Source organism: Cibotium barometz, chromosome 58, assembly GCF_041138505.1.
Source record: "Cibotium barometz isolate CiBa-2024 chromosome 58, ASM4113850v1, whole genome shotgun sequence".
Classification (NCBI taxonomy): Eukaryota; Viridiplantae; Streptophyta; class Polypodiopsida; order Cyatheales; family Cibotiaceae; genus Cibotium; species Cibotium barometz.
This window is the reverse complement of record NC_141103.1, coordinates 9,045,715-9,061,164: the sequence shown is the minus strand read 5'-3', so window position 1 is coordinate 9,061,164 and position 15,450 is coordinate 9,045,715. Positions and strand designations below refer to the sequence as shown.

Below are 15,450 nucleotides of genomic sequence, written 5' to 3'. Positions count from 1 at the left end.
GATTTGCTTCCAGTAGACATGGGTCCGATTGACATTGTGCTTGGACGTGATTAGCTATCCAAACTTGGGACCTTCTCAATGGATTTACAGCATGGATTCATGAGCTTTGTGTGTGGAGATCAAAAGGTTGTATTGCATGGTTCTTGTTTCTCGAAGGTCTCTTTGATCAATGCCACTAAGCTTAAGAAGGAGCTCAAGCAAACGGGGTGTGCGTATGTCTTAAAGCTTTGCCAAGATAAGAAAAAAAGAGAAGGGAGTTTCAAATAAAGGCATGACAAGACTCTTAGAAGAGTTCAAGGATGTGTTTTAAATGTCTAAGAGTCTACTACCTAGGAGAGAAGTGAATCATTTTATAATGCTTGAATCGAATGCCAAGCCAATTAACAAGCCAACATATAGGCTCTCAAAGGTGGTTGGCTACACTTAAAGGGTATGATTTTGAGTTACATACACCAAGGGGAAAGAAAATGTGGTAGTAGATGCACTCTCAAAAATGTGGGCATAATGGTTGGATTGTAGACATACAAGAGGAGTACTTGTTGGATGAGGAGATGTCTCGGATTTTTCAAAATTATAGCAAGGTGATGAGTTGCCACATTTTTTACTTTAAAATGGTCTCATATACTAAAAGGACAAGGTCTACTTAGCGCCTCACTCATCATATAAGCAAAATATTATGGAAGAAATGCATGCAACCCCTATGGTGGGTCACTTGGGAATCTTGAAAACCTATGACAAGGTTAGAAAGAGCTTCTTTTGGAAGGGAATGTGGAAGGAGTACATACATGCATTTGTGTCAAAATGTACGCCTTGCCAACTTAACATATATCCTACTCATAAGCCGAATGGTTTATTACAACCTTTATCTATCCCCAGCAAAGGCAAATGGATTCACATTTCTATAGACTTTGTTACGGTATTACCTTCTACAAAGAGGGGTTGGGATAGCTTGTATGTAGTGGTGGACCATATGACAAAGGTTTCTCATTTTATCCCTACAAAGATAAAGTATACGGCGTCTTTGGTGGCCAAGCAATTTGTGGAGCATGTATTCAAGTTGCATGGTATACCTATGGAGATTGTGAGTCACCAAGATGTCAAATTCATGAGCTTATTTTGGAGCACATTGTTTGCTATTATGGGTACTAAGTTGATGCCTATGAAGATTGTGAGTCACCGAGATGTCAAATTCATGAGCTTATTTTGGAGCACATTGTTTGCTATTATGGGTACTAAGTTGACACCTAGCATTGCTTATCATTTGAATACCGATGGTCAAACACAAAGAGTGAATAAGTGGGTGGAGACCTATTTGAGGTATTTTTGCTATGAGACGTGAAGTGCATGGGATGAGTGGTTGCCTCTTGTTGAATTTCATATAATAGCACCCATTTTTATGAGAGAATTGGCATGTCTCCTTTTGAAGCATGATATGGGTACAAAGTGAATGTGCCAATGATGGTCATTAAGTAAGATGTGGTGAATCAAAATGCAAAAGAAGAGGCCAAGAAAATGCAAGCTTTGCTTCAACAATGAAAGATGCACATGAATCAAGCCCAAGAGAGTATGAAGTATTATGCAGATAAGCTTAGAAAACACTCGGAGTTCAAGGAGGGTGACTATGTGTTTTTGAGATTGGCAAAATCAAGATATGGATCACTCAAAGACAATACTAATACCAAATTGTCTTCTATGTGGATAAGCATAGAAGACACTTGGAGTTCACGGAGGGTGACTATGTGTTTTTGAGATTGCCAAAATCAAGATATGGATCGCTTAAAGGCAATATTAATACCAAATTGGCTCATAGATAGTTTGGACACGCTACAAAGTATTGAGGAAGGTTGGTGAAGTAGCCTATCAATTGTTGCTACCTTCATCCACATGGATTCATGATGTCTTCCATGTATCACACTTGAAATCTTATGTGGGGCCGAAAGTAGTTGTTCATGAGGAGTTGCCTCCCTTGGATGAAGAAGGGTTGGTTGAATACCTACTGGCAGAGAAGGTTTTGAGAAAAAGAGACAGGGTTCTTCATAATCAAACTCTCATGGAATACCTAGTCAAATGGAAAGGATTGCCCAGAGAAGAGGCTTCATGGCAATCTGTTTCTATGATGGAGCATTACCAAGGATTGTTGTGGATGATTTTGATGAAGCAAATGTGGAGGTATAATAGTGAATAAGCTTGTTGGAAGGAGACACACATGATCTTAGGAGGCTAGACACATATGATCTTAGGAGCCTCTTGGACACGCACATTCATAGGCTTTCTCACACATCTCACCACTCACCCACCACTTACCACTCATCCTTAGGAGGCTAGACATGCATGATCTTAAGAGACTAGACATGCATGATCTTAGGAGGCTACACATATGATCTTAGGAGCCTCCTGGACATGCACATTCATAGACTCTCACACATCTCACTCACCCACACATTCTCACATGTCTCTCTTGTCACTCCCATATAGAGGAATGCAAGAAATTTAAATGAATAAATAAATAAAAAGAAAAAGAAAAAATGAAGACAAAAATAGAAAAAAGAGGGAGGAAAGAGAAAAATAGTCAAATAGGGGGAGAAAATTAGAAAACTAAAGAAATTTGAAAAAAGAAACAAGGGAAAGTTACTATGGGCCAAAAATTTGGCAGCAGCCAGCCAACCACTAGCAGAACTTGTGTGTTTGGATGTGTTTGCATTGAACCGACCACCCATAAACTATTTGAAAATTGAATTCTAGTTGACCTAGCCGTTTGCTTATGACCACCCACAGGAATCCCTGCCCTAAGGCCATCCACACTTCATTACCCTTGGACTCATAAAAATTGAGCTTTACAGACTAATGAGTGTACTCACTAATCATGCAAGATGTTGTGTCTTGGTGTTTTAAGTGTGCGTTGATCCTTGCCCAAGAAATGTTCACACACCCATAACATGAGAAATGTCATTATAAGCCTTTTAGCATGAGTGTCCATGCGCCACTTCTATGTGAGTCTTGTGTGATCTCTCCACTCATCTAAACAATGTGTCAGCCTGAGATTTATTGTATACAAGATAAAACCATGTGCGACTAACCCATTGGTTGTGCCTTAAACCCATTACAGGCCGAGAGTGACCAAAACCTTGGACTGCACCCTAGGCACATCCAAAACAATGAACCGACTTCACAATTGAGTTTAAACAAGTGAAAATAATATACGTGACCTATTTCCTACATGCCTAGCTTACCTAAGTATGCATTTATGTACAGAATGAAAGAGAGTAAAAAATTCATAAATTTGAGCGCTCCATGCACAAATATGAGTTTCCACAAGCCAAGACACACTTCATGGACACTCTTAGGAATTGGTGGAGGAATGCCATGAAAATCGTATGGATTATTTCACAACAACCCAAGAGTCAAGCAATATATGCCAACTATCCCCTTGACTCCACCTACATCTAGCACACATTTAGTGTGAACAATGGACTCCCTTGTTAGTAAGCCTGTACTGAGAGAGAAACAATTATAACCCCCCAACGAAGTGGTGCACCATATCCGCGAAAAACCCGTAAAAATGCATTAAAAATACATTTTCAACCATAAAAATGCTCAAAAAATTTCTAAAAAATTAGGAAAAAATTTCTAGAAATTTAGGAAATCCATTCTACCAAAAATATTCACAATAAAATATGTGGTATTTTCATAAAAAAATTCCATAAATGCTTATTTTAAACCATAAAAAATAGAGAAAAATAGCATTAAACTCAAGGAATTCCCGTGCAACATCAATTCATCCATTGAATAGTAGTAACACACGTTCCAATCTCCATATCGATGATCCACGTGCAAATCATCAACACAAATCAATAAAATAATATTTTTTATTTAGTAAATATTAAAATTTACTTCAAAAAATACCAAAAATTGTAATAAGAAAGAAAAAATAATAACAATTAACTAGAGATTGCTCTGATACCACTGGTAAAACCCTAAGATCTCTCTAGATAATTGTTATGCATAAACATGCATAAATTAAGCATAAACTCATCCACCCGACCACCCCCGAGCAGCCCAAGGGATGCACACATGAATTATAATGAAGTACATCATACCTTTACCTTGATGTCCCATATCATTAGCATGTAGCTATAGTGTGAAATGATAGGTGAGTAGTTATGATCCTCTACACAAGAGAGCATAACATAACCTAGCCTCAAGATAACATCAAGAGACCATAACCTAAGCCTAGCTCAGATCTATACTCATCCACTTTGCTTGATCCATTTTCATTGTCATCTCCCTCTATGTAGCAACACATATTGGCTGTGGCTTTTCCCACCATAAGAAACAACCTGCAAATGGGGACCCTAAGATCACCTAGTTCTCCTCCTATGATTTATGCCTTGCTATCTCAACCTCATTAAGGGTTGCAATAGAAACCTAAGTCATCTAGGAAAAACTAGAGCAAAGCCAAATGGCAAAACAAAGGAGTCGTGCACTACGGAATCCTTAAAACATGTGTTGTGTTATCACATGTTACTCTCACAAAGAGCAACCTACCATTACTATTGGTTCCTCAAATTGACCCAACTGCTTGCCATTGGTGCACCCACATGGAAACATTTGTTCAGTGTTTCCATTGCCAAGGACCCATTGAGTGGTTGCATGTCCTATGAAGAATACTCCTAATAAAAGGATGCACCTTTAACACTGTCATGTCATGGTTATATAGTAGATCATTTCTATAAATATTGCCCCTTGCAAGCAAGTGTCAACTCCACAATTGAAGGCTTGTACGTGATGAACTTGAATGTGTCAAGTATTCAATGTGGCAATATCACCATCATCACATTAAACATGTTCACATGAATGTAAGCCAAGGAAAATAAGGAAATGACTAAAGAAGTTGTAAAAGCTTCTACCTCAAAGCTTGCTAAAAGGCAAGACAATTCCCCAAGTGGAAAAAAGAAACATCACTCAAAACATGTTGGAAAGATTGCAATAGTATAGAGTGAAAAGCCAAGATTCATATTCCTCTTATGAAAGTTATCGACGATAGTGTTTAAGCTAGCAGTTAAAGAGGAAAAATCTCCTATTAATCTATATCATTTACCTAAATTCTTGGCAAAATATCCAAACCCTATTGAGAAGAAGAAAAATTTGAAGAAGCCCAATGGTTGGCCACCAAGGGATTCTAAGCCAAAACTCAAACTTAAGCCAAAGGGGCATCACATAGAACTAGGGGGGATTTCATCAAACCCAAAGCTTGAACTTGAGCAAGGATCAACATTAAGAAGGGAAGAATGTTTAACCGCTTTTAGTTAACAATATTCTTCACCAACAATGTTGCACACTTTGTCATAAGCATCTTTACTTATACTATAATTCCCATCAATTAACGTTGCAAATTCTCTTGAGATGCTCCTAAGTCATGTATGCCAAGGTCATAACATGAGAAACCAAGCTAGAGATGCCAAACACTTATAAAAGCCTTATATCTGGTCATGGGTACCTCAGGTCACTTACTCCCAAGTAACCAAGTGAGAAAAGGCTTATGAAGTATAAAACCTAACTTCTTGTATTTGTAATCATTATCCCCATTCATGTAGTAGAGTTTAGTGTTCTCTCTACTCTCTCTTACACTGTAATCTAGCATCTGTGTGATTGGTTTGGGATTAATCATCATTAAGGTTTGGGTGCGCTTTACTCTAATCCGCTTGTCTCCTCTTGCTTATTCTCCTTCTCCTCTCTTTCCTCTTCCTTGAACGATTAGGTATAGCATAATGATTAGTTCATGCAAGGATCACCACTTTGAGCTTTGCACAACAAACACTTGCAGTACCCATTGAAGGAAGATAATAATCGGTGTGACGAGATCAGTGTAGGAGAAGCGTGGCATTGAGCAGCTCTCCACATGTGAGGGTGAAGCTCTTGAGAATAAGCTTGTTGATTTGGTAAGTTCCCCACATGACCCTTGCTCCAACAAGGATTTTCAAATTAAAAAACCCCTTATGTATATGTGTTGTGACTCCACAAAAAAAAAAACTAAACCCCTTTTATTATACAAGTATGCTATCTTACATGTTTTTCACTAACCCCCATGGTTATAAATGTGTTATCTTAAACCCCTTCTATTGTATGAGTGTGATATCACACGTGTTTTTCACTTCCCCACCATGGTTATGAATTAAATATTTAATGTTTATACTACATGTAAGGTGGTGATTTCTTTGTAATATGTATGTCAAACAATATATAAATTAGGATTAAAAAGATTACTAGCAATATATTTACAAAATATATGAGTGAGAATAAGATAGTAAAAAGTATTATCTTTGATAAATGAGCTAGGCATATGAATGGTCAAACTTCATTCATATAGTGGACAAGGAGTACAAGAATATATATGATGAAAATATTTGTTATTTTGTTCATTTTTGCATTTCTCTCACACCAAGCTCACTTGTTGGGGCATCACAAAAGCCTGGGAGCTCCGGAGGCCCTGAGAGTTCTTGGGAGGGCTTAGAGGCGTTGATAGCTCTAGTTATAGAGAATATGTTCACGACGTGAAGTGCTCTACCCAACTATAGGCCCCTTTTTTCACTCTAGATAGTGCACATCTTCTCTTTCTTCAATTGAAATATAGCCCTCCTTAGTTTGATGATATACATTTCCTACAAGTTCTTGATTGGTTACATCAAATAAATGCTACTTTGTACATTTCAATAGCCTTAACTTCAAAAAGGTAGACTCCCACAACAAAGGGACTAATGCCACCAAAAGTGATATATAATTTTGGTGTGCATGTTTGGGGCACCAACTTGTTACATGTGCCTTCGAACTCGACAAAGAGAAGGAAATTTACCGAGGTTAGGTAATTAATCAAGGGCAAGTTAATAGATACCTAACATACTTTAATCAAGGACTAATAGACACCAAAAGAACATTCTATACACGTGACAAATTCACGAGGGTAGAAAGAACACCAGCTATATTCTACATTGGGAATTATGTGTGCATGAAAATATGACAAGTTCTTAAAGGTTTGTATAGAAGGTTCGTATTACATTTTTATAAATATTAGAAAATCTACTTTACAATTCGGAGAATTATAAGGAAAAACAATTGGATACTAATTAAGCTTAAGCAAAGGCCTTATATAAATCTCAAATATATCACAACTCCCAAGCAAGATTAATTAACAATCCCCATATATTTTATTATTGGGAAAAAACAAAAAGGACTTGGGAAATACTTATAAGTAAGCTTGATTAGAATCCCATTGAAATTCAATTTTTAAGGTTAAAAAACCTTGCAAGGAAGTGAAACAACACACTTGTTGGACTAATTCCATGAAAATTTGTGTTGGAATGCATTGCAACTCTCTCCTTGTAAATGAAGGACATTGTAGAATTGATACTATACATTTGTCTACAACAACTTGCTTAATTATTCAATGAACAAGAGAAATCTCGTAGAGCCTTTACTTGAATTTCGATTACACTCAAAGTTGACTAATCAATGTTAATTTAAAGTGCTAAATTAAAGAATTAGAAATGCTACATCTTAGGTACTAAAAATCAAAGATGACTAATCAATGTTAATTTAAAGTGCTAAATTAAAGAATTAGAAATGCTACATCTTAGGTACTAAAAATCACTTTCTTGGAAAAGTAATAACATCTTGGGTACTAAATTAAAGGATTTGGAATGCTACATATTAGGTACTAAAAATCACTTTCTTGGAAAAGTAATAACATCTTGGGTACTAAATTAAAGGATTTGGAATGCTACATATTAGGTACTAAAAAACACAATCTTGGAAAATGGGTAAACCTAAAACAATACATTCATTTATGAGATAAGTGAGTTTTACAAACAAGAAATCATAAAAAACCACTTTCTAGATGGGTAAATGAGCCTTTACAACACATCTGATTATGTGGATAAACGAGCTTCGACAACACATTTTCTAATGGATAAGACAACCCACCGAAAAGGTCATCCTCTATAACACATTTGCAAATGGATAAGACATCCCATGGAAGTTCACACACATGGAAAAAGTAAAAAACTTAACATACATTGAGGAGAAGAAAGAGTTGCTAACTTGTGAAGTCTCATAGAGGTTTGTGATAAAATGGGGAAATTATTACATCAAAGAGGCCTATATATTCCCCTCAACAAGTTTGATGCTCTAATTAATTAAAAGGGAGTATTTCTTCTTTTTAAAATTTAAGCTTGTTTTGGAAAACATCTTTCATTTTGGCACATAGTCAAGCCCCATCTCTCCTTCCTCACCTTGCTTGTGGCAACATGGTGTTTCTTTGTGTGCATGCATGTGTGTAGAAAGGGCATGCCACAAAATTACATCATTGGCCATGGGGGTGCGAGCGGTTGACTACAAGCAATGTGGGGCATGAGAAGTTGCAAGGTAGGGAGGTTTTCAATGTTGTAAATGAAGAAAGTGGGATTTGAGGCTTTGAGCTTGGATGCATACGGGGAAGGTTTATGAGGACCTTTGTTCTTCTTCAACAAGCAAGGGAGGAGAGAGAGGGGGTAGCATGGGGAAGCAAGGCTTAGAGGAGGGAATGCATAGGTTGCACATTGTAGTAGCTTGGGTGTTGGGGGGCTAAGGTTGAAAGAATGTTCCCACCTGACTTTGTAGGCCATTAATTTATTAGCCATAATAGGAGTTGATTAATCAATACACTCACAACCTTTGTTGTGAATATATATGTGCACACACAAGCCATGCATTTGAAAATTCCATAGAAGTGCAATTTGGCAATCTCATGGAAACTAGGCATGCTTCACATGCGCCTCATGGATGCACCTTGATTTTGACATGGCAAGACACGACCTTCATATAGTTCGTAGAAAACTCCATGAAAGGCTCACTAGATTTACCATGTCACAGACATTTTCACATTTGAGATGGTCCCCACAGTAAATACTTGGATATGCCATCTTTAGCTTGTTTGTCTAGGTCCAGCATGAGCCTCTACTAATCCACCAAGCCCTTCACTCCCTTGTGTCAAGGAAGGGATTCCATTTGGTGTTTGTGACGAAACTAGCGGATATCTACAAGAAAACAACTCCGAAGTAGACAGAAACGGCCCCCTTTTCCTCCTCCTAGTCTCTATGAGAGCACATGTGCTTGTGTGAGTGTGCGCGCTCACGTGTGTGTTTCTTATAAAATTGTAATGGATTATGGGATTTGCCAAGTGCATTTTTAAAGGGTTCGCAAAATTCACATTAGTTATGGGCCCTTATTTAATAAGGTTATTAAAACTTTAGAGAAATAATAAGTTGGAAGGTTCTCCAGCAAACCATCAAAAAGGTTTCTCTCATTAATTAATTGTTTTTGTTTTTTTACTACCCTAAAGGGTGACCCAAGGAGCAGGCTTGGAAAGAGAGAAGCTTCCTGTGTGTGTGTGTGTTCAAAAATCACTTTTTCTCTGCAGCTTTTTAGGGTTTCCGTGTGTGTGTGTGTGTGTGTGTGTGTGTGTGGTTCTGGCTATGGCGTCCCTCCTTTCCACCTCCTTGCCGTCCGGCGCACTCTTTGCCGCTTTCGCCTAACCTTCCCTCACCTCACCTCACCTCACCTCATTTTTGTATACACTCTTGCAAGTTGCCTTGCAGTGCGGAGCTGCAGACGTTTTATCGCCAGTCTTTGTGCATCCTGAGTGAGGAATTGCAGGGATTCAAACCCTCCGTTTTATCGTCGAAGGTTCGTTTCTGTTCAGATCTATCAGGTAAGAAGAGATTAGAAAGGTGGAAGCTTTGCACGGAAAGTGGGAAAAGGGATAAGTCGCTTAGGATTAAGCAGAACAGATTTGCAGCCTTCTGCACAGAAAGGGCTAGAAAAGAGAGCTGGTTTAGCAAGCGTTGGTGAAAACGGTCATCTGATCTTGACCCCATTGACAGTGCCTTATACACAGTTTGGATAAAATATACATGCGTATTGCATCGGGAAGATCGTTCCATTTTCGATTGACGGTGCTTGAATCTTGAAGTGAAAGGTTTGCTGGTGCCAGGAAGCGTGGATTGTTCATTGGGGCATCTTTTGTAACGTTGCGTGAGAGAGAGAGAGAGAGAGAGAGAGAGAGAGACCTGTGGGCGGATCTCATGAAGCTTCCCGTCCTCCAAGGGCTAGACCTGAGTCAGGCCAACAATAAGGTCTTCCCTCCCATGGAAGCAGATGTCCCTTTGCGATCCAACTCCAAGACCTTCACGAGACTTCGCAGCAGAAAGAGCGGTAACCATCTCCTCTCATTCCCCTATGTGGTCTATGCCCCTACATGGTTTGCTGCTGCTTTTTCTGCATGTTCTAGATGACTTGTACATGTCAATACATCTTTCTTCACTTTGTTTGTTTCTATGGCTTATGTTTTTTTGCTGTTTATAAGGTCCTTAGTTCTTAGTATGCCTTGATTGTCTTTTTGCTTTTACCAGTTGACATCGTAGCTGATGAAGTTCTCGATGAGGACTTGATAAGCACACCGCCTTTAGGCGCCAGAACCCCAGCTAGGTTGCGTTTGTCCATGAGCAAGAGGCAATTTTCTGAAGTGGACGCAAGCGGTCCGGGGATCATTGGAGAGGATGTGGAGATGATGAGTGAGCGTAGACGGTCTTTGTTTGAGCCTCTTGTCCCTAGTGGGGCCAAGTCTCCAGAAAACTTGCTTCCTCCTCCAGATTTTGATGCAGCTTCTTATCCACGAGGGTGGGTGATAGGGAAGAAACGCAAGCTTGTAAATGTTGATGTTGTTGAGAGCATGAGGCGTATTGCAGTCCATGAGATGAACCGCAAGGTTTGTCTTAATGCCATGCCTTATTTTGAGCTTTAGCAGTTGTGCAATTCTGAAGGTAGGTGCAGGATTGGTTGTTCAGGCTTTTGCCTTAATTTAACCAGCAAAGAGTTGAGGTGACTTTTTGGCAGGATCGAGAGATAGATGGTCTAAATGAGCAGCTGGAAGAGGATGCCAGGACAATGGAGCACATTCAGTTGGAATTGCAGCAGGAGCGCCAGAAGCGTTTGCAAGCAGAAAGGGAGAAGTCAGTTCTGCAAGGACAAGTCAATATGCTCATGACAATGCTTGATGAACTAGAAGAGGATGCTGAGGCTGAGCAAATGGATAATTCTCAAGTGATAAATAATTGATGGCAGCACATGCTTGGAAGCTAGGTTAGTAGTAGGCTGGAAAATGTACAGGGCACTCATCTATGCGATCGGTTTGATATTGAATGGTTTGCTCGTTTCAGTCCTCTGTAGTGATGCGTGTACATGGATGTCTGTGATGCTTGGGTCTTTGAGGGAAGGTTGCAGATGGCCAACTCAAGCTGCTTGATTTCTTCTCGCTCTGATATCTTTATGGCTAGTTTAATGGTTTGCTTTGAAGGCCGTGCTTGGAAAGCAAGGTCTACATTCTTTCAGAGTTGGAAATGTCATGATATAAAAGCCAAGATTTTGACTACTTGCAGCTGATGGGAATGAGTTCCTGTGAGTATTTTTGCTCCAGCAAGTGCAGCTACTATACTTTGATCTCAATATTTGTGGCTGAATAATAGTCCATGGTTAATGTCGTCGATATTACATTTTTCTGTGTAAACATATGACCTACTGCTATTTATGTAATCTTCAATATCTGGAAACAACCTAAGCTTTATAAATGCTTCGTGCTTGTTTTTGCTAGGAAATTGATAACGTCAGTGCAGGTGTGATGGTGCTTTGTATGAAATGATTGTATTAATCAGCCAAGGGTACTGATTGGGCCAAGGCTGGGTACAAAACAGTCCCTGGCCTTTTGGACAGGCAGGTAGTTGAATAGGTGTCTATCCCTGAGTGATGGCCAAGATGGGCCCTGCTGACGGCGGGGACTGTTCTGTTTTTATTTTTAAGGGGATAGAAATGAGTGATCTTACGGTAGGGTTGGCCAAGCTTTCACGTTGACAGGCTGTTATTTGTCAATTTACTTTGGAGGGTTCCTGTGACCTTCACTTCGGCTCTGATTGTAACTCTCAGTTGTGTTTACCCCTTGAAAAAATTGCAGTCAAGGTTTTGGTGAGCCTTCATGGAAGGTTAAAGTGCTTTCCTTTCCTAGCGTGCACACCACTCATGGGGCCATTCTTTATGAAGAATGCGTGTGTACACTGGGTCTCTCTGATCACTAGCGAAAGCCTTGTCAATCACAATGTAGTCCCCACGGATCTTTTTCATCATAGAATGCGTCTTGAATGCCTCTTTCTCTCATTCCGAGATGTGGCCTTTCTCCATGTCCAACCACCATGGACAATTATCCAACTCCCAATGGCTGAGCGAATGGAAATTTTGGGGGTACATTGTGGTTTTCACATTAGCCATAGAGACTCGTTGCCTTGCCCAGAAAGGCAAACCACCCAAAAGCTGGTTCTCCTTCAAACAGAGTAAATATCTCTTGAAAAAACAGTGCACAGTTAGGTTGCATGATGCAAAACTCGACCTAAAAACAATCAATATACAAAGCCATGCAAAGCGGACTCCAAAGGGAGAGGGTAGGTTGTATGTATCTGAACACTAAACGCTGTGTAGCCATCTGTACCATATCCACTTTCTTCAGAGCTTGCACCTCTTTGTCTCTTGAATAAACCTTAGTCTTTCTCACCAGTGGAAACATGTATCTCCGTGCTTCTATCTTCACTTTCTTGTAGTAATCATGGAGTGTATAATCAGATGGCAACACAATGCCCTCTGGGATGGACACATAGTCCACTAAAATCTCTAAAGAATGTTTTTGGATTTTGTCCAGAACAAGTTCTCTTGGGAGCCACCTGAGGACAGCACACCAAAACACATCAAACCAATATGTAACAGTAAATCATGAAAAGAAACCACCCATAAAGCCAATGAAGTTGGAAGATCATATTTTATACTCGTGGTCGTCCTTGAGAAGAGCAAACATAACTTTTGTAGTATTGTTCGCTTCAAAAAGTGAAATCCATCACAACCTCACATCTGTGCTCACATCACACAAAGCCAGTAAATTAAGCTTCTCCAATGAAATAAAAATATCCTCACTCCATTTCAAAGAGAGTACTATCTTCTTCCATTCATCACCCAACTTTGGATCCAAAATATTCAAGATGTGTCAAAGCTAAAGCAATCTTTAACTCTAGGGTGGTAATGACTTTCAAGACATACATTGCAAGGCCAAAGCCAAAGAATACACCAAAAATATACCTTGCTTATTTTGTCTGAGTACTTTCGAGTGAGGTTTTCACTTTCTTTCTGTCTGAGTACTTTCGAGTGAGGTTTTCACTTTGTTTCTTCTCCAACTTAGCAAACTCCGCATTGGAAACTTGACCTTTGAAAGGACCAACTCTCTTCTCCAATGCATTTTGATATTGCACCTACACAGACCACAGATGCATACTAAAAAAAAGCACAACACTACATTAGCTACCCAACATGTACATGGAAACCTACATTATACACAAGTTTTCCAAGGTATCCCCGTGTCAAGGGGAACCATGGCTTGACTTCCTTGGTGTTTCTCTGACGTCCTAGAATTTGACAATGGAGAACTAACCAATAAGTTTGGAGGGAGTCTTCAAGAGGATATTAAACCTTTGATGGAGGCCAAGAACTTTGTGAAAATGAATAAGGTGCATGAAAACAAGTCTGCTTGACTTGGAGTGTGCAGGTAAAGGGCATATAAAGGATATGCCAAGATATAAGTAGGGGAATTTAAGGTTTGAGATACAATAGCAGATAGTTGAATAAAAGAAGAATAAAATTCCAAATCAGCCCCAAAATTATGGAGCCAACTAAATGATGCCATGGAAAAATGACCTAGAAATTGTAGAAAAGGCTCGAAGAACGGGATTGTACTTCCAATAATGTGGACAACTGGGCACCATGACCTCTCCAATGTATCAAGAAGGTTCTTTTTCCAAAATTAAGCTCAAGAAAAAGATGTGAACGAGAGCCATGGTAATGGAAGAGCTCACCATATAAAAATGCATAGAAGAGGAAGGCATGCATAAAGATTCATCTACATATATCTATGCTGCTATTTAATATGCTTAAACTAGTGTGTAATAAGGGTTTAAGGAATCATTTTGGGAGAAAAATGTAATTTTTTAATAGATTTTGGTCATAGCCTTAGCTCTCTCTCCTAGAATTATGAAGATCTTGAATCTTAAATTAATGCTAAGATTAGCAAACCAACTAGCTAGTAGAAGGAAAGATTTATTAGAGGGATGATCCAAATCCCTTAGTTTCAACTTGGGTAAAGTTTGATAGTCCTCGTCCAATTTCCAAATTTGTACTTTGAGATAGAATGATGCCATACTAGGAATGGATTGGCTGACTAAGATTAGAGCTGCCATAGATTGTGAGGGTAAGAAAGTATGTCTTCATAGAGTTAAGATAGGGGATATGTGACTATTGGTGAAAAATAACATGTTTTTTGTTAGACATTCTAGTCTCATGAAATCAATCCACTGAATCCGACAAGAATGTCAAAACATATTTGGGTTAGTGAAAGAAGGAGAGAGAAGGTAATAGCAATTTACCATTCATAAAGAGGTTTTAAGAAGAGTATAAAATTGTGTTTCATGAAGATCTCTCTAGAATGTTACCTCCTTGATTTTTGGACCATGCTATTGAGCTTGTGCAAGGAGCAACAACAACTGTGTAGGCCTCTTCTAAATTTAGTATACATTTGTTTAAAGCATTGACTCGATGAATTGTAATTGGATTAAGTTTGTCTTCTAGGGATACACCAGTAATTTTTCAAAAAACAAAGAAGGATGATGTCTATCTCTGTATGGATTACATAGGTTGAATAAACATACCATCATGAATAAGTATCCTGTAAAGTCCAGGCGTGACAACGTAATGGAGTGGGGAAAGGACCAAAGATTGACCCTAAATTTGGATATCATCAAATTCAAATAAAGGAAAGAGAAATTTACAAGGCCTTTTTTTTTTGTACTTGTACCTGAATGACTTCTCCCCCTCGAGTTGGTGGCCCTTGGTTGACATATACTAGATCCACTTCAGTTGCTCTGTTGCTAGAACCTTCTCCCTCACAAAGTGATAATATGCCTCAATGTGCTTTTTCCTAGCATGGTATACTAGGTTATTGGTCAACTATATGCTCCTCAAATTGTATACGAGGTTATTGGCCAGGTGTATACTACTCATGTTATTACAATAAATGACAACCTTATCCACATGGGCTATACTTGTATTCTTAGATGACAACTTTGTATATTCCAAGGATGAGAAGGAGCACAAAGTTCAATTTGGAAGGCATTGCAAAAGCTTAGAGACTATAAGCTTTATGAAAAAAGTATTAAAACTTTCTTTGCCAGGGATTGAATTGCTTATTTAGGACATGTGATATCCAAAGATGGAATACACTTGGTCTAAACAAAGTTAAAGCTATCCTTAAATGTCCAACTCCTAAAGTGTGTTAGA

The 15,450-nt window shown here is 38.8% G+C and overlaps 1 protein-coding gene across 1 annotated transcript; it reads left to right on the top strand.

Moving 5' to 3' along the window:
• The first annotated feature begins 9,412 nt into the window (after positions 1 to 9,412).
• Positions 9,413 to 11,622, top strand: LOC147605869 (protein HEADING DATE REPRESSOR 1-like). Its single transcript, XM_086792618.1, has 3 exons — positions 9,413 to 10,245; positions 10,443 to 10,798; positions 10,927 to 11,622. Exons 1-3 carry the CDS (start codon positions 10,116 to 10,118, stop codon positions 11,146 to 11,148), a joined length of 708 nt encoding a protein of 235 aa, XP_086648744.1. The 5' UTR covers positions 9,413 to 10,115; the 3' UTR covers positions 11,149 to 11,622.
• The last annotated feature ends 3,828 nt before the right edge of the window (positions 11,623 to 15,450 follow it).

Bases quoted from the DNA above. Each gene is read 5' to 3' on its own strand.
- LOC147605869 (XM_086792618.1), top strand. From the start codon at position 10,116: ATGAAGCTTCCCGTCCTCCAAGGGCTAGACCTGAGTCAGGCCAACAAT. The intron at 10,246-10,442 runs GTAACCATCTCC...TGCTTTTACCAG, and splicing joins ACTTCGCAGCAGAAAGAGCG to TTGACATCGTAGCTGATGAA. The intron at 10,799-10,926 runs GTTTGTCTTAAT...ACTTTTTGGCAG, and splicing joins TCCATGAGATGAACCGCAAG to GATCGAGAGATAGATGGTCT.